Raw genomic sequence first — 26,211 nt, 5'->3', positions numbered from 1 at the left:
GCTTAGGAAAGTACTGTTGAAATATGTAATCTAGATAGCTTTACAAGGTTAACATACAGTTTCATTGTGTTTTGCATTTCCTATTTTTTTTTTTTTTTTTTTTTTTTACTAACCTGAAATTCTTGGATATGCTGTTCAACTAAGTTAGCTTTATGTAAAACTATAACAGGCCTTCCGATCGTGTCAAGGTAAGTGTAATGATGTTCATCAGGTCCACGAACTACTGGATATGGCAATTCTACTTGGACATTCCTGTTGAGCAAAATTAGGATGAACTTTCTTCATCAGGAAGTAAAGTTTAAATATGGAAAAATCATCACTATTCTCACATTTCAGCATTTTAGTTTAATTACTTAAATTAAAGTGTGCAATTTATTTTTAATTTTTAAGGAGAAAAACTGAAGCTGCAAATACATTTTATATTAGTTTATGAACTGGACAGGAACTATCAAATTGAATATACCTTTTTTCTGAAAACTTTTCTGGTGCTAATTTGGGGTATTACAAGAATATATGAAAAAAAAAAAAAAAAAAAAAAGACTAGTACTTTCTGTTTTTAATAAGGGATGGAAGTGATGTTTTGATGCTACGCCTTCCAGCAAATAGGCCAGGATTTCAGTTCACATTAATTAAAATAACATAAAGAGAAATTATGTTACAAATATGTATATTTTGGAATGATTTGGAATAAAATCATGATCTGGAAACATGAATTAAATTTGTCAAAATGTGAATGTGAACTGAAATTTCAGTATTGAAGGTGGCTACATATAATGTTTAAGCACTTTAAAGGCAATACAGCCGTTTTCAAGATTGAAAGTGGAAACACTTACTTTTCTCACTGTAAAAAAGTGGCCACCCAATTCCCACCCATTTTGAACTTATGTTTTCATTTCACTGAATCCACCTTGGGAAGTAATTTATTCTGGTGAAATTTCCCAAATGTAAACTCATGAGATCCAGGCTTCTGCTATTTACTCTCTAAGATTTAATAACTGTGCCCTTTGGGATACAGTTATAAACTACTGTTCCAACAAATACTTGTCTACCTCACTTAGTCATAGTGTACAAAGGGGTATCAAAAAGTTTGTACCCTGACCTAGATAAAACATCAGTAGGAAGATGCCGTACTTAATATAAGTTGTATACATATTCAATAACTAACGTGAAATTCATTCCTGTTAGGTGATCGTACACCAGAGGTGGAGCCTAGAATCTGAGGAAGGACGCGATGGTTGACAAAGTGGAAAGTGGAGTATCGAGCAGTGATCAAATTCCTGCATTTGCAGGGCAAGAAAGCTCTGGAAATTGACAAAGAAATGAAAGCTGTGTATGGGCAGAATTGTCCATCCTATGACACTGTAAAAAAGTGGAAACTGTAGTACCAGCGTAGTCATACAAGTGTTTTTGACGAGTCAAGAGAAGGAAGGCCATCAACTTAACGTTGATGGCCTTCCTTCTCAGTCTTCCTTGACAGTGAGACGGATGCAAAGGTTGAGCAGCTGGTGCTGAGTGACAGACGTGCGACAATTCATTTCATCGCAAATGCAGTGGGAATTAGTTATGGATCTGACCACAACATTTTACATGACCATCTCCACATGTCTAAGGTCTCCACATGATGGGTTCCAAGATTGCTGACGCCTTTTCAGAAGCAGTCTCGAATGCAATGTTCTCACCAACTGTTGGATTTGCGTAATGCGGACGTTGAGAACTTTGATTGGTTGGTGACAAATGACAAAGGCTGAGTGTACCAGTATGATCCGAAGACTGAAGACATGTCAAAGCAGTGGAAGCACACCTCCTCCCCACCTCCCAAAAATGCAAAGACCACTATAGCTGCAAAGAAGGTGATGATGTCCGTGTTTTGGGACAGAAAAGGGGTTATCCTGACAGATTACCTACCTCATGGTTCCACACTTACTGGAGAATACTACAGAAATCTTTTGAAAAAGTTATGTGATGCTCTGAGGGTGAAAAGGCGTGGAATATTAACCAAAGGTGTCCGTCTTCTGTCAGACAATGCACTGGCTCACATGGCCGTTGTCACCACCAACTTTGTTGCCTAGTGCAGCTTCGAACTACTGCAGCACCCACTCTATTCTCCTGATCTAGCACCGTTAGACTTCTTTTTTCAAGAAATGAAGAGAAACCATTACACGAACGCCACTTTGATTCATCTCAGGAAGTCATCAATGAGGTGGAATCATGTTTCAGGCAAAAAGTGCAGACTTCTTTGATCAAGGCATTAAATAACTGATCCATAGATGGGAGAAATGTGTTACTATCCATGGAGAGTACATAGAAAAGGATTAAAGTTCCTGTGAAGTTTCACCTTTCTAGGGCTATTATTTCTAGGTAAAGGTATGAACTTTTTGATATCCCCCTTCATACAACCAAATTTTCTATACTATTATGGTAAAAAGTTGCTATACTATCTAATAATATTAAGCTGTTTTCATTGCCCACTGAATATTTGCACATGATTGAAACTATTGAAGATATTCCCACAGCTGCCAAGTTTTTAACTTTCAAAAACACAACAATAAACATGCAAAACTTTTTCTGACGAGGTACCTATCAGGTGCCTCATGAGAAAAAGGTTTGCATGTTTGTTAGTTCAAGTTTAATCTTTGAAACTTTTTCTATCTTCCTAAATACAGATCTAGTTTTGCTGATGTTTTCGAAGTAATATATTTATATTTTTTTCTGAGTAATAGCTTAAAGAATCTCATAAGTGTTGTGCAACTTTTTATGCTTAGAAGGCACATAGCACTTCACAGATCCAGCTTACATTTTCATATTTCAATTGCATATTGAACTATTATGGTTATAGTTCAAGGCTATCCACCAATTACATTCTACTTTACAAACATGGAATAATCCGAGACTCGAAAGGATTTCAGGGCTTTTGAAGGGTAATTAGCTGAAAACTTATGAGAACTCTTAGCATTAATACAGGCATATGATACAAGAAACCAAGCTTATGTAGCATCAGCAAAAAAAAAAAAAAACGCTCCCATTTCACCGCTCCGTTTGTTCCAATTTCCTGTCCAGCTCAGCCTTAAATTTATTTAGGCTAACAACTTCCACAACAAAGGATGGAAGTCTGTTCCACCAACCAACTACCCGCTGGCTAAAGGCAAACTTCCACACAATTTGAACTTCTTTCCTCAATTTGAATTTATGCCCTCTAAAGTGATTATTCTGAGCAAGAATCCCATCAGCATTGAGCATGCTCAAACCATTCAAGGCTTTATACACCTCAATTAGATCACCTCACAGTTGCCTAGTCTCCGGACACTATAATATGCTTCCCATATGCAGTATTTTACATTTGTCAATGTTAAACTTCATTTGCCACTCATCAAGCCCATCTGCTCAACTTTTCTAGATCCTGTTGCAGCAGCAGCGTACTGTCATTAGTGTCCTTAACAACCCTGCCAACCTTTGTATCATTTGCAAACTTGGATTTTAAGCCTGATATACCATCATCAATATCATTTATAAATACAGAAAACAACAATGGACCCAACACTGAAGAGCAGTGTCCATTGATTACACTCTGTCTTCTCCCACTCAACCATCCCTTTATCCATAGCAGCAATTTGCCTCCAATGACACACTGCTCCAATCTGTGCAGCAGTCTTCCATGTGCAACAGTATGAAAAGCTTTTCTAAGATCCAAATATATGATATCAAAGTTATTCCCTGCATCCAGTTCCTTTGACTACATCACAGTATCCAATCAAATTGGTCAGACAAGACTTCCCCTTAACAAAACCATGCTGTGTCAGAGCTATAACTGAAGTCTTGTCTAGATGATCCTGTAGTGCTTCATTAACCAGTGCCTCCATTAATTTCCCTGGAACAGAAGTTAAACTAACAGGTCTATAATTACTTGTGTCTCCCTTTGATCCTCCTTTGTGAACTGGGATCACATTTGCACATCTCCAGTCCATGGGTACCTTCCCTGAGTCCAGGGATGCTCTCATAATTATGGCTAAGGGTTTGCTTGCTTACTTTGCTGCCTCCTTTAATATAACTGGATAGATCCTATCCGCCCCGGGTGCCTTTCTTATGTTTATCTTCAACAATTTCTCCTCCACTTTCTTCTTAGTTATTACAAAATCATCTAGCTCACTGCCAGAGTTTAATTCACCTCTGGCATTCCCTTCCCTGAATAATTCCTCATGTGTGAATGCAGATACAAAATACTCATTTGGTTTGTTAGCCACCTGAGCAGGATCATCAACAGTTGAACCATCGATATCCAGTGGACCAATCTGATTCATCCCTTTCCTTTTAGAGTTTACACAGGTAGAGGACTCTTTGCTGTTTTTCTTTGCATCCTTTGCCAAAGATTTCTCATAATCTGCCACTGCCTGCCTAACCTCTTTTGTGACTTGGTTTTAGACCGGCTTATATCTATCATAGGCTTCCATGTCACATATTAATTTATATGTATCCCATGCATTTTTCTTCTCTGCTACATATCTCATTAGTTCATCTGACATCCTTATAGGCCTAAACCTTGAACAATATTTCTTAGTTGGTATGTAAAGCCTAGTATCTTCCAAGATTAATTCTTTGAATTCTTCCCATTTTGAATTTGCTGTTGGTAACATCATCAGTTTGTCCCACCGTATAGAATTTAAATACTGTCTCAGACTACCGTAGTTGCCTTTACAAAAGCAAAAACCCTTCCCTTTATCTCTGACAGAGGTAGGCAGTTACCTCTTTGAGAGAGGCAGTTAGCTCTGAATAAATCCCACTTGAGCACACTGTGCTCACCGACACCTAGTGGTTCCTTTATCTGCAGATTCTTAATGCATGAAAAATCATTACTGATAATCAGATCAAGAGTATTACTCCCTCTAGTTGCCTCCCGAACATGCTGATTAGAAAACAATCATCCAATAAATCCACAAAAGCTTTGCTAGTGTGTGAGTGTCAATATCCGGGAAATCAAAATTCCCCATTATAAGACTCTCCGATTTACTGGCCCACTATTTCCCTGTACAGTTTTTTTATTATACTCATCAGAGTCATTAGGCTTATAATGCACTCCTACTCTCAATTTAGTTCTCCCGGTGCTTGTCGCACCAAACTGACTTGACACTGCACTGTCCAGTGATGTCGACTGGCTGCACTTTCTTGGATTTTATGTGTTTCTTAACTAATAGCATAACCCCTCCTCCCTTCCTATACACATTGTACTCCCAAATTTCCAGTTCTATATTCCTTATATCTGTGTGACACCACGTCTCTGATATCCCAACAATATCTGCCTTTGATGTTTTGACCAACACCTCAAATTCATCAAATTTATTTGATGAACTTATATCAAAACTTTATCTGGTATTCAGAAGGGGCAGCATCAACAAATATAGCTTTCATGTATCTAAATAACTTTTGGTCCACTCCCTTCTTTGTCAAAAATGTAATGATGGCACTATGCTCAAATTTCACACCATCCATGTTTTTCTTTGTGCTGATTACTTTAAATCTCTTCTATGCTTCCTTGTACTGAGCTGGACCTGCACAAATAAGATAGACATTTATAAGAATACAACAAAACTAGTTTTTTTTTAAAATCACACCTATTTATAATTAAGGTAGATAACTTAGTGAATGCCACTTGTATAAAACTGGCAGACTTTTTACCTGTCTCTAATTTATGTATGTATAGGTATCAATTCATTTTACTGATCCACAATATATCAATTCGTTTTACTGATCCACATACAATGACACACACTACCCAGTCAGTTTGCTTCTTGATGTGTTCTTGTGCTAAATGTCTATGTTTTTTAATTTATTTATATGTTTTTTAATTTAATATTTCATCCTTAATAATGTTTATAAAAAAAAGTTATTACTTACTGACTTACTACATGATGATAAAGTTTTGCACACAGAAACCTCTGGTACACAGCCATTTTCTTGACACACACACACACACGATTATTATTATTATTACAGTCGATTCCGGTTATTTTGAATGCATCGGGACTAGTGCATTTTGGCCCAATTAAATGGCTGCCCCAATTATCCGAAGTTTCACGTTAATAGTTAAAAATACAATGGACTCCCACTTTACAATTGGTTAACTGTACAATCAAATCACGTTACAATAGAGTCACCACAGTAAAGTACCGCTCACTATACGATGTATAGTAAGCGTCGGTCATTGTGATCACGTTTGTGAATTGAATTTTAATTCTATTAAACAGCGATTCTAATTAGCGAAAATAGCAGGAATATTATCCACGGGCTATACAAGTAAAGATATATTAAGCACAAATTTACCCTTTATTGCCTTACCAATTAAAAAAATAAATGATACATTAAAATCAGAAGAATTAATACGTACTGTAATATGTACATACTAACTAGTTGACATTTCTGTTCACTGACATTTGTGGGTGGGGGTTAAAATTTAAAACAGTAGAAAGATAAGAAATCAATAACAAAGAGCATTGCACACACAAATTGCAAGTAACATGATATGTGCAAGTGAGAATGGAGTAACAAGTTACAAAGCTTTAAAAATAGGAATGAAGAGAAGATTCTGAAAATTATTTTTTTTATATGATTGAAGATTCCATGGAAGTGTAAACACATTTCACCATAATAACCCACATAATTTCAGCTGTCGGTATCACAAATTCAATAAGATTGAGTTTGCTATCCGTTTATGATAGATTGCACTAACAGAAAAGCCCAATAAACATATGTCTGCTGAATTGTTTTTTTTTTTTTTTTTTTTAATTTTTGTGACCTTCAGAAATCCGACCGTACCACGTGGTTCGGTCGGAGATAGTTGTACTCCAGTGCTGCCGTCTTCTGCCCCAATTAAACGGCATGTTGTCCCAATTAAGCGAAGTAAACCCTGGCTATTTTCTCGATTGGATTCTGTTTTTTCAGATTTGCCCCAAATAAACGGCTGTCCTGATTAACCAGTGGCCCAAATAACCAGAATCCACTGTATTATTAATTATTAAAATGAGTGTATATTTGCTGCATTTTTAGCTTGATATTTCACTCTTAAAAATGTTGATGAAAGGAAAAGGCCAGTGGTAGAGTGACTGTTTTATTCACAAATACAAATGTCCCATTCTATATCCAAAATTTTTGGTTATGTTTGTTATGTTATTTGGTTTTTAGGAGCATTAGCAACTAAGGCCATATTGCTCTGGGATATGCGGTGGTCATTCCCTGACCTTTCCGCATCCTCCGTATTTGGTGGTGACGGGCTTGAACCCCGGTCTAATCAAGAAGCGTGTGCTACGCACTGCTGCTCCTTCCCACCTGGCTATGGAGGCGCCCAAAAATTTTTTTTTTTTTTTTTTTGGTTTCAGATATGACAGTGTGTGTGTGGTATGATATAACTGGCCTAGTTTCAGGTTTGGCTAGGCTAATTTTCATCTTAATTCAAGAAATCCCAAAAAATTCTTTCTGTCATTGACAGCGTAAGATATAAGATCTTACAAGTTAATTTAAATAAAGATATTGGGGTTGTTTTTCACAGAGTAAGATATTAATCAGAAAAAAAAGATATAGTGATGGTGTAAGATAAAGAAAAAGTTACAAATAAAATAAAATAAAGATAGTGGGTCTTTCACAAGGTAAAATTAAATCAGAAGAAAGTTAAATTTAGTGAAGGGATGGGTTGAGCGTGAGAATAAATAGTAGCAAACAGATAAATTTTCAACTCCCAATATACACAAAAACAAACAGGGACAGCAGGACTAGGTAGCGGGGGTCATTTGTGAATAGGTGTGAAAAGGGTTGCTCGAGAACAAACAATGAGACGGAAGACAGGATTAGACGAGGCGCTTCCTTTGACTGGTAACACCGTCAGACCTAAACAGGAAGTGGGTGCACTTCCAGTGTTCGGTTCCAAATTAAGACCGGCATCTGGCTGACGGAGATGTGAATTTTCTGATGCTTCAGAAGGCAAGGTGCGAAATGAAAACGAGTGTTTGTGGAGGTGGCCAGTCAACATAAAAGGGTTATACTGCCTGGGAAGAAAAATTAAGAATATTCAAAAAGGAGGTTGGATTGCGCACTAAGGAGACAGCTTGAGAGAAAGGCATTAGCGAATGACACAGAACGGGGAATTAAGTAGTAAGGGGAGGATTGGTTGGAGTCCCGAGCATAGGTGTGCCAGTCTTGAGGGGTACTATAGAGTTTGGCGAACAAAAAGAGAGAGTATGGAATCAGAGGGGGATCAGATGGGAGAGAAAAAAATAAAGGATGAAGGAGTTTTGAAAGGATTGTAAGAGAAGGATAGTGATGAGGTGGTCGACGAATAAATAATGTCAAAGTGAGGTTATTGGAGTTGTCAGGGAGTTTGCAAAATTTAGTGAAATGAGAAAGAAAAATTCTCACAGATGACCAAGTCCACCGCTGTAGGCTATGATACCCAGGAAGATCTTGGAAGACAAATTGTAAATTCAGAAAGAATATAGCAGGCCTGGAATAGAAGTAGCAGCCCTGGAGCAGAAGAAGCGTATCCGGCAGGCAGAGTAGCAGATCCCAAAAGCTGTGTAGCAGTCCTACAGTTCGCACGATATTTCCCTGGAAGCTGTAAGGTGTTGCGCTATACGGAGGAGGATCGCAGTCCTAAATAAAGAAAGATGGAAGGCCCTAACGGAGACATCCCGCCAGTTATTATAAGTGCCTAGATAGCATAATAAGTACTCCGTAACTAATATAAAGGAGTATAGAAACAAAGATAAGAGAATAAATTAAGGGAGGTCATATGGGAATATATACAATAAAGTATATGCTTGTAAAGGTAGATGAGAAAAATATTGTAGTTGGAATATGGTAAAGGATGGAGAATAGATAGATATGGTGAATTTACTATTGAATAAATGGATGTAAAGTAAGAAATTTTGGATGGGGAAATTAAAGGGTATGATAGAGATAAATGCTTTCATATGTTGATCCAGATGTAATGTAATGACCAAGTTAGGAGTTTTGTTGTATAGTGCTGGTGTAAACCTGATTAATAAGATTAATGCTAGTTGAAGGATGGTGTTGATTGTATCAAGTTAAAGTTAGCTGGAGAAGGTTTGTCATTTGCATCTCCAAATAAGAAAGAAGTATTGTATAAAAAGAAAGATTTGAATGTGGACACTGAATTTGATCCATTAAAGAAAGGATCTGATTTACGTTGTAGAAGTTAGCATAAATTAATTTCATGGAAGTGCTATTAGCCTTGTAGTAAAAAAAAAAAAAAAAATGATGTGCATGAATGTAAATTAACATGACCATTTAATCCATACCATATAGATAGTGTTATTACGTTGTAATATGTGCTTAAATATTGATCAAGTTCCTTTCTGTAAACATGTGTAATAAATAAATTGTATATAGCCTTAAATTAAAGTTGTGCTTTGTCATTTTGAACACCCAGCCAAAATCTGAAGGAGGAATACACTTAATATAGAAACTCCCTAGAGCCTGAGTTCTTCTGTGAGGTACACAAGTCAGATGCAAAAGTGGGGTACAGTAAAGGTTCAAAAATAAATACATAAAGATAAGATAAATGAAAAGTGCAACCCCCACAACAGGATTTGAAACCAGGCTTTACAGCAAGGAGACAAGCAACCAATCCACCACCCAGCTTTACTGTTCTTATTGAGTTGAAGCGATGTCCACTGCAATGCCATCTTTGATTTTGTATTCTGTGACTTCAGACTTGCTAATTCAAACAAATCTGCATTTTTAGCATTAAAAAAAAGATTGTCAAAATGTAGGCTCACTAAGGCATTAAGCAACTGCTCAAAAATATTGGACCAATAGTTAAGATAATCAAATTTGATGCAGTTGAAACAAACAGAAATTTATTTTGCCTGCTGAATTGTACAAAAAACATTAACATAAAGAATAAAGAATAAACTGGATAGATTTAAAGCACATATGTGCAACTATATTCACGCTGGCAACATCTGGCCTGCGGCAACCTTCCATGTGACCTGCAACCGATACAGAAAATATATTTAAAATACTGTAAAGTGTAAATTCTGCTATGAAAGATAATTTTATAATTTTGTAGAAGTATAAGTGTTTGGTTAAATAAAATAAATAATATAATAATGTTAATTCATATATATGCCTAAAATGAAATAAAATTAAGTTAGCTATTTAGGCAAAATTGACTCCATTCTACTTGATGCAATTTTAACATGTACAAGTCCAAATCGTTATTTTAGATACGTTTATCCTCATATCCCTGACAACTCATTCACAGTTGGAGCCAAAAAAATCTTACTTTGTTCATATTTTTGCCTTTCTTTGCTGTGAACTATTTTTAAGTAATTAATTAATTACAGGAACTTATTTCACTTATTTCTTGGAAACTTGAACTAACTGGCAACTCGGGTAAATGAGCTACGTTTAGACCAGCAACTGTGGTCCTGCTGACTCTTGGAGTCATAATATTTTTGTTTGTGTTACTGTGTTTGTGTTTACTTCATAAGTTTGATCATTGATTTTTGATGAACAATAACCCTTACAATGTCTTTGTCAAACAAAAGAAAGCTATCCTACAAGAGAGTGTTCCAAGAACGGTGGACAAATGATTATTTTTTTATTGAATCAAAAAACAAATCCATGTGCTTAATCTGTTCTGAAACTGTTTCTGTCTTCAAGGAATACAATATTAGGCATCGTTATAATACGAAACAGTGAATATCATAAACTTCAAGAAGAAATTAGAAAGATGAAACTAGAAAAATTGATGAAACAGACTAAGAGCCTGACTACATTCTTTTTAAAAAAGCAAAATTATCTGACAACATTTTGCTTGCAAGTTATATTGTATCAGAGAAAATTTCCAAGCACTCAAAAAGGTACTCTGATGGTGAATTTGTCATGGAGCTTAACCTCTGTTGTTAATATTTTGTATCCAGAGAAGAATGAAGAGTTTGATGTCATTAGCTTGAGGAAATTTCTGCAGATGATAGGAAAAAAAAAAAAAAGCTTGGCAATGCTAGCTTCTAAATTTGAGTCATTTTTGTTGGCTCTCAATGAAAGCACTGATATATCGGATATGGCCCAGCTGGCAATTTTTATTCGTGGGATTGATAGTGCTTTTTCTAAAACTGAAGAAATACTTTGCCTTCGAAGTATGAATGATAGATATTACCACATGATATCAGGTGATGATATTTTCAATGAACTAAAAGCATCCATGAAGAAATTTAACCTTTCTTTTGATAAGCTTGAAAGTGTGTCAACAGATGGGACTCCAGCAATGGTCGGAAATAAGGTGGGTCTAAATTCCAAAATAAAATCAGAAATACATTTCCTCAACTTGGAAGAAAAAGATTTTACTTCTTTTCACTGTTTGATACACCAGGAGAACTTGTGTGCTAAATCTCTTAAATTTGCAAATGTGATGAAAGTTGTGGTCTCAACCATTAAATTTATAAAATCAAAGCGGCTCAACCACTGCCAGTTCAAGCTATTCCTTGAAGAACTTGATAATGAATATGGAACACTGGCCTATTACTGTGAAGTTCATTGGCTAAGCAAAGGAAAAATGCTTCAGCACTTTTACAATCTTAGAGAAGAAGTCTGTATCTTTATGGAGATGAAAGGCAAATCTGTTCCAGAACTAGAAAGTATTGAATGGACATGTGATCTTGCATTTCTTGTTGATATCATGTCTCATTTAAACGAACTAAATCAGAAAATACAAGTAAAAAATCAGTTAGTTCATGAACTTTATGCCCATATAAAAGCTTTTCAAACCAAACTTCAGCTTTGAGAAAGACAACTTAGAGATGGTGACACTTACCACTTTCCAACTTTAGCCAATCACAATAGTTCTGAGTATATTTCATATGCTGATGAATCATTAGCCGTGAAATCTGTGTCAAAAGACCCACCTTATTTTTGACCATTGCTGGAGTCCCATCTGTTGTCACACTTTCAATCTTATCAAAAGAAAGATTAAATTTCTTCATGGATGCTTTTAGTTCATTGAAAATATCATCACCTGTGGTAATATCTATCATTCATACTTCGAAGGCAAAGTATACAATTGTCAAAAGACACAAATTTCACACTATTTTCATATGCTTTTAATGCAGATATTTATCGGGCGAGAAAAGAACTGCAAATGGAACTAACTGAACTTAAAAGCAATGATCTTCTTCAACAGAAATTTCAACATGTTTCTCTATTGGAATTCTATGCCTCTCTTCCATTAAACTGCTTTCCATGAATGATAAAATTTGCTAGAAAACATGCTTCAATTTTTGGCAGTACCTATAAATGTGATCAGCTATTTTCAAGAATGAAATTCACCAAATCTAAAACAAAATCAAGATTGACAAACATGCATTTAGAAAGCAACTTGAGGGTAGCCACAACTTCTATTCCCACTAGCCTTGAAAAATTTGTAAAAGATTCTCAAGCGCAAGTATCTCACTAACTGTAAGTAAATTGGTTACATTTTTTTTTCTAATAAACTTTGTTTCTATAATTATACAATTATCAAAATTACAATATATATTTTTAGAATCTGATGAATAGTGATTAGATATATGACAATATTACTGCTTCAACTATATCATTTCTTAATATTTCTTAATTCATAATTTTTATGATTTATTTATAATAAAACAGTTGCAATTTTATTATTTTATGTTACAAGTTATGACTATTAGGTAAATTTGCCATTCTTTCAGTAGCGTGGTCTGAATCAGGATGGACTTAGTCTTGTGTGGCCAGCTGAACAAAAACGGTTGCCCAGGCCTGCTCCAGAAGAAAGAGGATGAATCAGATTGGTTTACTGATATCGATGGTTCAACTATTGATGATTCTGCTCGGGTAGCTGAAAAACTGAATGAGTATTTGCATCTACATTCACACATGAGGAATTCTGTAGGGAAGTGGAGACCAGAAGCTATTCAAACTCTAACAGGGAGTTAAATAATTTTGTAATAACTAAGAGCAAAGTGGAGGGGAAATTGCTGAAGTTAAAAATACAGAAGGCACCTGGGGTGGATGGGCCCTATACAGTTACATTAAAGGAGGCAGTAAATTAAGTAAGCAGGCCTTTAGCCATGATTATGAAGGCATCCTCATAATCATGGCTAAGGGCCTGATTACAGTAATTATGAGTACAGTAATACCCCGACTTACGCTACCCCGACTTACGCGAACTCGGAGTTACGCGGTTCTTGATTTTTTCGTTTGGCAACGCTGCCGCCCACTATCTTCAAGGTCGTTTTTCATATGTTATCGATATACGGTGCGACGGCGGAGAATGAGAGCGAAAGATGAACAAAATTCAACTTTTCTTCTTTTATGTTTTTTATATCAGTGAAGGGGAAACACATTTCACCATAATAACGTAAAAACCAACACAATTCCAGCTATCGATATAATCGCAAATGCAATTAGATCGAGTTTACTACCAGTTTATAACAGATTTCACTAGCAGAAACGCAACTGGATTTTTATTGTTTTATGGTAGTAACCCCTAGAAATGTGAGGTGTTAATAGCGTATCTCTGCCTTTATGGTGTTGTTTATTCAGTTGCTACATGCGCGCAGCTTTGTTTATGCGTATCCAGCGTGCCTCCTCGTTTTGTAATTGTGCTTTATTCCCTAAAAATGAGTAAAATACTTAATTAAAAGGTGTGAAAAGGAAGCGTCCTGGTGAAGACTGCAGATTCAGAGAGAAAAAGAAAAGCAATTATCGATAAACAGAGGCGGACTGGGTCAAAAATTCTTACCGGGGAAAATTTATAGTGGCCTCATACTATGGTTTATGGCCAAAATCACACTGGCCCACTGGGGTTTCCCCGGTAAGGCTTATGGCCAGTCCGCTTCTGTCGATAGAGAAAAAATATGAAATTGTGAAACGCTTTGAGCGAAATGAAAGACCATGTGACATTGCACGTGCTACAGGCCTAAATGAAGCAACGGCGAAAAGCACATGACAGTTGCAAACTTGACAGGTTGAAAATTGAAAAGGGCTCAATTGTAAAGGGCTTAAAATTTTTAGAAAACAGACTCCAACGAAGAACGCGTTATAGCTACAAAGCAAGGAATAAAAAAATTATTCGCTTGCTACGAAGAAATTCTGCGTGAAAAAAAGAACGCGCTGTGTCGTCAGATGAATTTGTTAGATTTTATGAAGCCATCGACATCGAAATAACTTTTTAACGTAAGTCATTTGTTTTTTTAATACATATTTTGTATTAATATGTATAAAGAACTGCAATTTTATTAATATTTTTCTTCAAAACTAGTGTTTTTGTTAGTCCTTGGTCCCAATTAAGCAAAATTTATATGTATTTATATGCAAAGTTGTACCCCGACTTACGCGATTTTCGTCAGACCCGCCTATCGCGTAACTTCGGGGTATTACTGTAATTACAGACCTGTTCAGGGGAACAGGTCTTTAATTTTTTTTTAACTTCTGTTCTGGGGAAAATAATGGAGTCACTGGTTCCAGTGGTTTCCAACCTTTTTTTTTAATAACGGCACCCCTAAGTAATTTATTTTATTTGGCGGCACCCCTACTCAATTTTCTGCCTGTTAGATCTGATTTTGTGTGTGTGTGTGTGTGTGTGTGTGTGTGTGTGTGTGTGTGTGTGTGTGTGTGTGTGTGTGTGTGTACATAATATTAAAAAAATATATGTTATATATTTATTATAATAATATAATTATAAAAATTACATTTCATAATACAAATTATATTTATATATGCAGTATATAATTTTATTCTTTATATAGAGGCACTAAATAAACATCAATTATAGATCACCACAAAATTAAAAAGATACTGTACACCATTTTATAAGTTTAAGTAACTTAAACCCAAATTATGTGGCACCCTAGGAATGTTGTTGCGGTATCCTAAGGTGCCACGGCACCCCGGTTGAAAATCACTGGGTTAAATAAACACTGCAGGATCATCTAGAAAAGACTACAGTTATAGCACAGACACAGAATGGGTTTGTTAAGGGGGTCTTGTCTGACCAATTTGATTGGATACTATGATATGGTCACAAAGGAACTGGATGCAAAAAAATAATTTTGATATCATAAAGACTTTTTACTTATGTAAACTTTAGAAGGAAGGAAGGAAGGGGATAAATCAGATTAGTTCACTTGATGATAGTGGTTCAACTGTTGATGATTGTGCTCAGATAGCAGGCAAACAATGAGTATTTCACATCTACATTCACACATGACGAATTCTGTAAGGAAGGGGAGAACAGAAGTTTACTAAACTCAAGCAGTGAGCTAAATGTTTTTGTAATAACGGAGAGCAAAGTGGAGGAAAAATTGTTGAAGTTAAACATAAAAAGGCACCTGGGGCAAATGGAATCTATCTAGTTATATTGAAGGAGGCAGCAAGGGAAGCAAGCAAACTCTTAGCCATAATTATGAGAGCATCTATATTCATGGGAGGTTCCCATGGACTGGAGATGTGCAATTGTATCCCCAATTCACAAAGGGGCTCTCAATAATTATTATAATTATTATAGACCTGTTTAGTTTGACTTCTGTTCCAGAGAAAATAATGGAGTCACTGGTTAAAGAAGTAATACAGGATTCACCTAGACAAGACTGCAGTAATATTTCAGACAGCATGGGTTTGTTAAGGTTTCTTGTCTGACTAATTTGATTGGATACTATGTGGTCACAGTGGAACTGGATGCAAAAAATAATTTTGATATAATATACAGTCAGTCCTCATATAGCATGATAGTTATGTTCCTAGAAACCCTCGTGCAATGCAAAATCGTGCAATATAAACAGGCACTATGGGAAAAATAGGGTTAGGTGCCGACCACCCAAGATTGAACACACATTTGTAACCAAAACATTACCAAACACAATAAATTATCGCAATGAAATACGTAAGTATTTTATTACGACTATTACGTAATAAAATATTGCTAATGCTTTTGCTTCTATTGTAAGCAAACTTGTTTTTTTGTTTGACTTTCTATCCAAACAGATGACAGCCATTCCATCTCTTCCAATTCTTTGTGTCTTAATCTAATGGATTTTAATTACACTTTGAGTTGTTCCTGCTATGAAAGTTGTTTTTATCTTCTCTGCATTCTTCATTATTCTCAGCGTTGCTTCATTTAGGCCTGTAGCACTTGCAATATCAAATGGTCTTTCATTTCGCTCAAAGCGTTACACAATTTCATATTTTTTCTCTATCGACAGAGGCGGACTGGCCATAAGTCTTACCAGGGAAACTCCGGTGGGCCAGTGGCCAGTGTGATTTTGGCCATAAACGCTAGTATGAGGCCACTACAAATTTTCCCAGGTAAGAATTTTTGACCCAGCCTGCCTCTGTTTATCGATATTGCTTTCCTTTTTCTCTCTAAATTTGTAGTGTCTTCACCAGGACGCTTCCTTTCCACACCTTTTAAGTATTTTACTCATTTTTAGGAAATAAAGCACAATTACAAAATGAGGAGGCACACTTGATACACATAAACAAAGCTGCATGCATGTAGCAACTAAATAAACAACACCATAAAGGCACACTATACGAGAGAGACACTATGAACACCTCACTAGCTCATATTTTACTAAAGCACATTTCTGGAGGTTACTACCATAAAACAATAAAAACAATTTCCAGCTGCGTTCCTGCTAGTGGAATCTGTTATAAACTGGAGTAAACTCAATCTAATTGCATTTGCAATAATACCAATAGCTGAAATTGAGTGCGTTTTTACGTTATTATGGTGAAATGTGTTTCCCCTTCACTGATATATTGTAAACACAAAGGCGAATTGTGCATAAGTGAATTCAGTTTGTGTTATATACGATATCGTTCTCCTATTTATAAATCGTGTATTACTGAATTCGTGTAGTGTAAACACATGTTATATGAGGACTGACTTTACTTGGATTTCAGGAAAGCTTTTGATACTGTTGCACATGGAAGACTACTGTACAAGCTGGAGCATTATGGCATTAAGGGCAAGTTGCTACAATGGATAAAAGGATGGATGAGTGAGAGAAGACAGTTGTAATCAATGGAGATACTGTTCTTCATGGACTAATGTTATTAGTGGAGTTCCCCAGGGGGGGATCCATGTTGGGCCCATTGTTGTTTTGTATATTTATCAGTGATATCAATGAACGTATATCAGGCTTAATGTCCAAATTTGCAGACGATATGAAGGTTGGTAGGGTTGCTAATGACAGTAAGGACAGTATGGTACTGCAACAGGAACTAGAAAAGTTGAGCAGATAGGCTGAGAGGTGGCAACTGAAGTTTTAACATTGACAAATGCAAAGTACTGCATATGGGTAGCAGTAACCCTAGAGTAACATACCAACTGTGTGGTATCACATTCAGGGTAGTGGAGAATGAAAAAGACCTGGGGGTAATTGTGCAGTCAGATATGAAGTTTTCTGAGTAGTGCAGACAGGGTGTAAGAGTAGCTCAAGGGGTCTTGTCAATGATATATAGGAATTTTTCTAGCAGGGATAAGGAGGTGTTATCCCCTTGTATAAAATAATGGTCAGGCCACACCTTGAGTACTGTGTACAGGTCTGGAGGCCTGATTTTAGGAAAGATGTTGAGCTACTAGAATGAGTACAGTGAGTGGAACAAATGGTTGCTGTTATCAAAATAGGCTTAAGTTCAACAAATTGCAGCATCTGGAAACTAGGCACCTGCAAGGTGATCTGAATGAGGTGTATAAGGCCTTGAACAGTTTGAGCAAGCTCAATGCTGATGGGATTCTTCCTTTTGCTCAGATTCTGCACCTGAGGGGGTATAAATTCAAACTGAGGAAAGGCGCCTGATGCTATATAAGCTTGCATTTTGCATTATATGCCTCTACTAATGCTAAATGTGCTACCATTAGCAATTCACTACAATTAGTGCACCGAACATAAATGTGGGAAAAATGAAAATAAATGCAGCAGCTCATTGATTAGTGAGGATTATGCTCTGTTTTTCTTGGGAATAATTAAAAAGGCTTATTAGTATTTCATACTTGATCTTACATTTTTGCTGTTTGCATGATAAGTAATATAGATTTCTGGAATTTTAAATGGAGAAATCTAAGAAAACACTTATTGACAACTACTGAGAGTTTCAGCTGTGTGGAGAGGGTAGTGAATAGCACAAATTGGTTAAAATTTGGTCTGGGTCTCTTTGATCCAGAAAGACTAATTAAAGGTTAATACAAAGGGTACTAGGAAAGTTTTGCAATATGACGCAACAATGAATCACAGGAAGCTGCTTGTTGCTGCATATTGAGACATGTTCATACGTGCATAGTAGCCGCCGCGCCAAGTCGATGGGCTCAGTTATTCATTAGTAGTGAGAGTGTAAAGTGCTTGCGATGGCATCGTGGTCACGAAATGAGATAAGGACAGTTTTGCGGTATAATTTCGTGCGTGGTTTAACCATAGACCAGTGCTTAGAAGAAATGACTCTTGCACTAGCTGATGATTGTCCACATTGTACAACGATATTCAGGTGGTATAGAGAATTCCAAAGGGGAAATTTCACTCTGGAGGATTCTGAGAGGCCGGGAAGGCCACGAACGTCAGTTACGGAGGAAAACGTTACTGTGTGAGGAAAATGCTTGACGAAAACAGGCGAGTGACCTACCAACAGATAGAGGATACTTTGGGCCTAAATGCACCAGCAATTCGTTTGATTCTGCAAGATCATTTGCACGTGAAGAAACTTTGTTCTCTCTGGGTGCTGCATCAACTGACTGAAGAGCAGATGACACGACGTGTGACTTGGTGCCGGGAGATGTTAAAAAAGTTTGATAAGGGACAATCTCGGTATGTGAACAACATCGTGACAGGTGACGAGACTTGGCTGTACTATTACGATCTGCTGACCAAGGCTCAAAACAAAGTTTGGGTCTTTGATGATGACGACACACCCGTAATTGTCAGAAAATCCCGATCTGTAAAGAAGAAAATGATAGCTGTATTTTTCAAATCGAGTGGAATTGTGGAACGTGTCGTTTTGGACACGCAGAAGACAGTCACAGCTAAGTGGTATACTGAACAATGCCTGCCTAAAGTCATTGGATCTATGAAGAACCTGCGGCCAAAGTCAAGAATGGACACCTGGTACCTCCATCACGAAAATGCTCCAGCTCACCGCGCCAAAGCCTGCACCGAATATTCGACCACGACAGGACTGAAACTTCTCGAGCACCCTCCCTACAGTCCAGACCTTGTTCCCTGCGACTTTGCACTGTTCCCGCATGTGAAAATGAAGCTAAAAGGGAGGTGGTTTTCCAGTGATGAGGACCTTCTACGGGCTTGGGACAACGAGTGTGCTTTACTCCCTAGTGAAACTTGGCAGAACTGGTTTAAAGATTGGTTTCGGAGGATGGAGAGGTGTATTGAATGTAGAGGAAATTACTTTGAAAAAATTAAATAAACAAAGCTGTATTGCAAAACTTTCCTAGTACCCTTTGTAAAGTTAATAAAAATGTATTTAATATTCATATCTATAAAAAGTTGTATTTCAGAATCACTGTCAAGAGTGTCTGAAATACCACTGTTGTCACTTTTATACCACTGTAAAATTGATTTTGTCTTATGTAATAGAAATATAACCTATTTTTATTCTGTGTCCTACAACTAGATATCATTCTAGTTATTTATTTATTTTTTTTCATTTTCTACAAATATCTACTTTCCAGTGATTTGCAGCTTTTTTTTTATCCCTAGTTCTGAAAATTAAGATAAGGGGGTTTTCATTAGAGTTTATCAGCCACTGAATTAATATATAGTGAACCCTCAATTTTATGGACCACCATGGGGAATGGGAATGTCTGTTAAATCAAGTTTGAGATCATTTGTAACCCACATAATTGAAAATTGAAACGGTTAATATGCCTGTATTAGAAACCTTTAAATAAAGTTAAGCAATAAAAAAACAAGCTTTTAATTACTTTGTTGGCTGATGCACATCATACTATAAGATAATTTACAGAAACTATGAAGCGGTACTCTGGTGATAATCATTTTTTTCATCCATTAAATTGAGGATTTACTGTATTCTTAAATTTTCTTGGATCAAAAATTTATAAGATTAAATAAAAATAGAATTATAAAATAAAGGATTTATATATTTTTATAAAACCACAAAGAAAGCAAAATAATATGGTTGATCTTACGTTGCTCCTTCTGGCAATATGATTTTGACAGTGGCATCATCAATAATGCTGTCATCAAACACATGGTCAACAAAGCGCATTTTTAAAATATAGTAATCACCTTTAAAAGAATTGCCTACAGTAAATATCACATATAAATGTATTATAAGAAACAAATAGCTATAAATTAATGTTGTATTATTAGCAAAAAATATTATTACTTACTACAGACCACATTATCCCAATGTAAGAACTTTTTTTTCAATATTAAAATGAAAATGGCTTCAGTGTCACTCACCTTATATTCATATATAAGGTGAGTGAGCAAGAGAAATGCTTGAAAAATGAAAGTTAAAGAACCACAAGTCACAAATTTATGCGGGCGCCTCCGTAGCCAGGTGGGAAGGAGCAGCACTGCGTAGCAGACGCTTCTTGATTAGACCGGAGTTCGAGCCCGTCACCACCAAATACGGAGGATGCGGAAAGGTCAGGGAATGACCACCGCATATTCTCGGAGCAATATGGCCTTAGTTGCTAATGCTCCTAAAAAAAAAACCAAATAACAAAATAACAAATTTATGCAGGGTAGCATTATGGTGATAGTGTGCATCATAACACTACCCAGTACATGGGTATTTTTATGATTCAAACTAACAAGGTCAAGGTGTTTTTGCTTTGACTGCTGTATCCAGGGTTCCCCCTATAAGCCATGGTAGCATCCGAAAGGGATAAAGTCAAGGCCGGCAAGATTAAGGGGAGGTCCCTATGGACTGGAGAAGTGTGAATATATCCTAAATTCATAAATGGGTTAAAAGGGCAACATGAGTAATTACAGGCCTGTCAGCTAAGCGTCTGTTCCAGGGAAAATAATGGAACCACTGGTTAAAGAAGTAATGCAAGACCATTTGGATAGGCATGCAATTTTACTTCAATCACAGCATGGCTTTGTCTAGGGGCGGTCTTGTCTCACCAACCTGTCACCCACATTATCCCAATGTAAGAACTTTTTTTTCAATATTAAAATGAAAATGGCTTCAGTGTCACTCACCTTATATTCATATATAAGGTGAGTGAGCAAGAGAAATGCTTGAAAAATGAAAGTTAAAGAACCACAAGTCACAAATTTATGCGGGCGCCTCCGTAGCCAGGTGGGAAGGAGCAGCACTGCGTAGCAGACGTTTCTTGATTAGACCGGAGTTCGAGCCCGTCACCACCAAATACGGAGGATGCGGAAAGGTCAGGGAATGACCACCGCATATTCTCGGAGCAATATGGCCTTAGTTGCTAATGCTCCTAAAAAAAAAACCAAATAACAACAAAATAACAAATTTATGCAGGGTAGCATTATGGTGATAGTGTGCATCATAACACTACCCAGTACATGGGTATTTTTATGATTCAAACTAACAAGGTCAAGGTGTTTTTGCTTTGACTGCTGTATCCAGGGTTCCCCCTATAAGCCATGGTAGCATCCGAAAGGGATAAAGTCAAGGCCGGCAAGATTAAGGGGAGGTCCCTATGGACTGGAGAAGTGTGAATATATCCTAAATTCATAAATGGGTTAAAAGGGCAACATGAGTAATTACAGGCCTGTCAGCTAAGCGTCTGTTCCAGGGAAAATAATGGAACCACTGGTTAAAGAAGTAATGCAAGACCATTTGGATAGGCTTTTTTTTTTTTTTTTTTGGTTTTTTTTTTTTTTTTTAGGAGCATTAGCAACTAAGGCCATATTGCTCCGGGATATGCGGGGGTCATTCCCAGACCTTTTCCGCATCCTCCGTATTTGGTGGTGACGGGCTCGAACCCCGGTTTAATCAAGAAGCGTGTGCTACGCACTGCTGCTCCTTCCCACCTGGCTACGGAGGCGCCTTTTGGATAGGCATGCAATTTTACTTCAATCACAGCATGGCTTTGTCTAGGGGCGGTCTTGTCTCACCAACCTGTCACCCACATTATCCCAATGTAAGAACTTTTTTTTCAATATTAAAATGAAAATGGCTTCAGTGTCACTCACCTTATATTCATATATAAGGTGAGTGAGCAAGAGAAATGCTTGAAAAATGAAAGTTAAAGAACCACAAGTCACAAATTTATGCGGGCGCCTCCGTAGCCAGGTGGGAAGGAGCAGCACTGCGTAGCAGACGCTTCTTGATTAGACCGGAGTTCGAGCCCGTCACCACCAAATACGGAGGATGCGGAAAGGTCAGGGAATGACCACCGCATATTCTCGGAGCAATATGGCCTTAGTTGCTAATGCTCCTAAAAAAAAAACCAAATAACAACAAAATAACAAATTTATGCAGGGTAGCATTATGGTGATAGTGTGCATCATAACACTACCCAGTACATGGGTATTTTTATGATTCAAACTAACAAGGTCAAGGTGTTTTTGCTTTGACTGCTGTATCCAGGGTTCCCCCTATAAGCCATGGTAGCATCCGAAAGGGATAAAGTCAAGGCCGGCAAGATTAAGGGGAGGTCCCTATGGACTGGAGAAGTGTGAATATATCCTAAATTCATAAATGGGTTAAAAGGGCAACATGAGTAATTACAGGCCTGTCAGCTAAGCGTCTGTTCCAGGGAAAATAATGGAACCACTGGTTAAAGAAGTAATGCAAGACCATTTGGATAGGCATGCAATTTTACTTCAATCACAGCATGGCTTTGTCTAGGGGCGGTCTTGTCTCACCAACCTGTCACCCACATTATCCCAATGTAAGAACTTTTTTTTCAATATTAAAATGAAAATGGCTTCAGTGTCACTCACCTTATATTCATATATAAGGTGAGTGAGCAAGAGAAATGCTTGAAAAATGAAAGTTAAAGAACCACAAGTCACAAATTTATGCGGGCGCCTCCGTAGCCAGGTGGGAAGGAGCAGCACTGCGTAGCAGACGCTTCTTGATTAGACCGGAGTTCGAGCCCGTCACCACCAAATACGGAGGATGCGGAAAGGTCAGGGAATGACCACCGCATATTCTCGGAGCAATATGGCCTTAGTTGCTAATGCTCCTAAAAAAAAAACCAAATAACAACAAAATAACAAATTTATGCAGGGTAGCATTATGGTGATAGTGTGCATCATAACACTACCCAGTACATGGGTATTTTTATGATTCAAACTAACAAGGTCAAGGTGTTTTTGCTTTGACTGCTGTATCCAGGGTTCCCCCTATAAGCCATGGTAGCATCCGAAAGGGATAAAGTCAAGGCCGGCAAGATTAAGGGGAGGTCCCTATGGACTGGAGAAGTGTGAATATATCCTAAATTCATAAATGGGTTAAAAGGGCAACATGAGTAATTACAGGCCTGTTAGCTAAGCGTCTGTTCCAGGGAAAATAATGGAACCACTGGTTAAAGAAGTAATGCAAGACCATTTGGATAGGCATGCAATTTTACTTCAATCACAGCATGGCTTTGTCTAGGGGTGGTCTTGTCTCACCAACCTGGTAGGTTACTACGATGCAGTAACCAAGGAACTGGATACAACAAAAAATTCTGACATCATATAGTTGGATTTCAGTAAGGCTTTTGATACTTTTACACATACTTGTACAAACACTTGGACTGCTTGTACAAACTGGAGCAATGTGGCATTAAGGGCATGTTACTGCTAGGGATAAAGGGATGGTTAATCATTGATCAGTTCGGCCCTGGAGAGATTGTGCAAGGCTCAGGGGTAGAAATGTTTTTCAGCCTGGTCTGTGCTTGTTGACAGGAGAGACTACTTCTACAGGGATGGGGTACACTTAAATAGAAAAAGGGAGCAAGAATATCTGCTGATGCTATTGAGGCAGCATTAGGTGGGTTGGAAAACTGCTAGCTTGGAGAGATACTCAGACAAAGTTTAACAATGGCCGCAGGCAGAGAAAAGTGATTCTTGTACTGCTTCTATTAGAATGAGCAGCAGCATGGAAAGCAAGGCAATGGAGATTTCCAGGACTGTTGGAAGTCATCGTGGAATACATGGGCTGTGTTAGGGTAACTAAGAGTAGAAACAGGTGCATGTACACCAATGCTAGGAATATAGTTAATAAATTTGACGGGCTTGAAATGCTAGTCAAGACATTAAAGGCAGATATTTTTGTTGGGATATCAGAGACTTGGTGTCACACAGATATAAGCAGTGCAGAATTGGAATTTGGGGAGTACAATGTGTACAGAAAGGATAGACAGGAAGGGAGGAGGGATTATGCTGTTTGTTAAGAAACACAATATAAGGAAGTGCATCCAATTGATGTTGGTGGACAATGCAGTGTTAAGTCTGTTCGGTGTAAAATAAGCACTGGGAAAGGAAAAATGAGAGCAGATGTGTGTTATGAGGCCTAATGAATCTGATGAGTATAACGAGCAATTGTGCAGAGAAATAGAGTGGGCCAGTAAATTAGAATGTCTTATAATTGGGGATTTTAACTTTCCAGATATTGACTGGAACTTTTGGATTGGTCACTCGTACACCAGCAAATGTCTTTGGATTTATTGGATGATTGTTTTCTACAGCAGCATGTTCAAGAGGCAACCAGAGGGAGTAATACTCTTGATCTGATTATCAGCAGTGATTATTCATGCATTAAGAATTTGCAGATAAAGGAACCACTGGGTGACAGTGATCACAATGTACCGATATGGGAATTACTTAAAGATGTAACTACCATCAAGGCTAAAGGGAAGGGCTTTTGCTTTCGTAAAGGTGACTACAGAGGTCAGACAGTTTTTAAATTCTGTAGAGTGGGATCAACCGATGATATTACCAACGTTGAATTCTAAATGGGAAGCCATACAGGACTTAATCTTGGAGGCTACTATGCTTTTCATTCCAATTAAGAAATACTGTTCAAGGTTCAGGCCTAAATTGATGTTAGATGAATTAATGAGGCTCGTGGCACAGAAGAAAAATGTATGGGATGCATATAAATTAAGAGGTGACACAGAAACCGATGGCGGATTACGATAAAGCTTTGGCAAAGGATGCAAAGAAGAACAGAAAAGAGTTCTTTACTTATGCAATTTCTAGAAGGAAAAGGATGAATCAAATTGGACCACTTAACATAGATGGGTTGACTATTGATGATCATGCTCAGGTAGCTGATAAACTGAATGAGTATTTTGCATCTACATTCACACAAGGAGTTATTCAATGAGGAGAATGCCAGAAGTTTATCAAACTAACAGGGAGCTAAGTGATTCTGTTATAACAGAGAGCAAAGTGGAGGAGAAATTGTTGAAGTTAAACATAAGAAAGGCACCTGGGATGGCGGGATCTATCCAGTTATATTAAAGGAGGCAGCAAAAGAAGTAAGCAAATCCTTAGCCATAATTATGAAAACTTTCTTGAACTCGGGGGAGGTCCCCATGGACTGGAGGTGTGCAAATATATCACCAATTCACAAAAGGGGTTCAAGATGTGACACAAGTAACTATAGACCTATTAGGTTAACTTCTGTTCCGGGGAAAATAATGAAGTCACTGGTTAGGAAGCATTGCAGGATCATCTAGACAAGACTGCAGTAATAGTTAAGACAGCAGGAGTTCGTTAAAGGGAGGTCTTGTCTGACCAATTTGATTGGATACTATGATGTAGTCTCAAAGGAACTGAATGTCAAAAATAATTCTGATATCATATACTTGCATTTCAGGAAAGCTTTTAATAAAGTTGCACATGGAAGACTGCTGTACAAATTGGAGAGGTATAGCATTAAGGGTAAGCTGCTACAATAGATAAAGGGATGGTTTAGTGGGAGATGACAGAGAGTGGTAATCAATGGACACTGCTCTTCATGGACAAATGTTATTAGTGGAGTTACCAAGGGTTCGGTGCTGGGCCCATTGTTTTGTGTATTCATCAATTATACTGATGAAGGTATATATCAAGTTTAATGTTCACATCTGCAAATGATACAAAGGTTGGCAGTTAAAGACAGTATGCTACTCCAACTGGATCTAGATAAGTTAGGCAAATGGGCTGAGAAGTGGCAGCTGAAGTTTAACATTGACAAATGTAAAGCACTGTATATGGGTAGCAATAATTCAAGAGAAATGTAGTACCAATTGTG

General features: G+C 37.3%; 1 protein-coding gene across 2 annotated transcripts in view; it reads right to left on the bottom strand.

The window, feature by feature from the left end:
- The window catches only part of LOC150076165 (dolichyl-diphosphooligosaccharide--protein glycosyltransferase subunit 1), a 184,023-nt gene that overhangs the window by 48,013 nt on the left and 109,799 nt on the right, over positions 1 to 26,211 (bottom strand). For both annotated transcript variants that reach the window (XM_090388201.1, XM_090388200.1), the window contains 2 exons: positions 20,180 to 20,279; positions 114 to 252 (listed from right to left, as the gene is read on the bottom strand). In XM_090388201.1, coding sequence (XP_090244327.1) covers positions 114 to 252; positions 20,180 to 20,279 — 239 coding nt within the window. The remainder of the gene's footprint in view (positions 1 to 113; positions 253 to 20,179; positions 20,280 to 26,211) is intronic.

The sequence above is a fragment of the Mastigoproctus giganteus genome, chromosome 13, assembly GCF_048544385.1.
Source record: "Mastigoproctus giganteus isolate SK-2022 chromosome 13, ASM4854438v1, whole genome shotgun sequence".
NCBI classification, from domain to species: domain Eukaryota; kingdom Metazoa; phylum Arthropoda; class Arachnida; order Uropygi; family Thelyphonidae; genus Mastigoproctus; species Mastigoproctus giganteus.
This window is presented reverse-complemented; position numbering and strand designations above follow the sequence as displayed.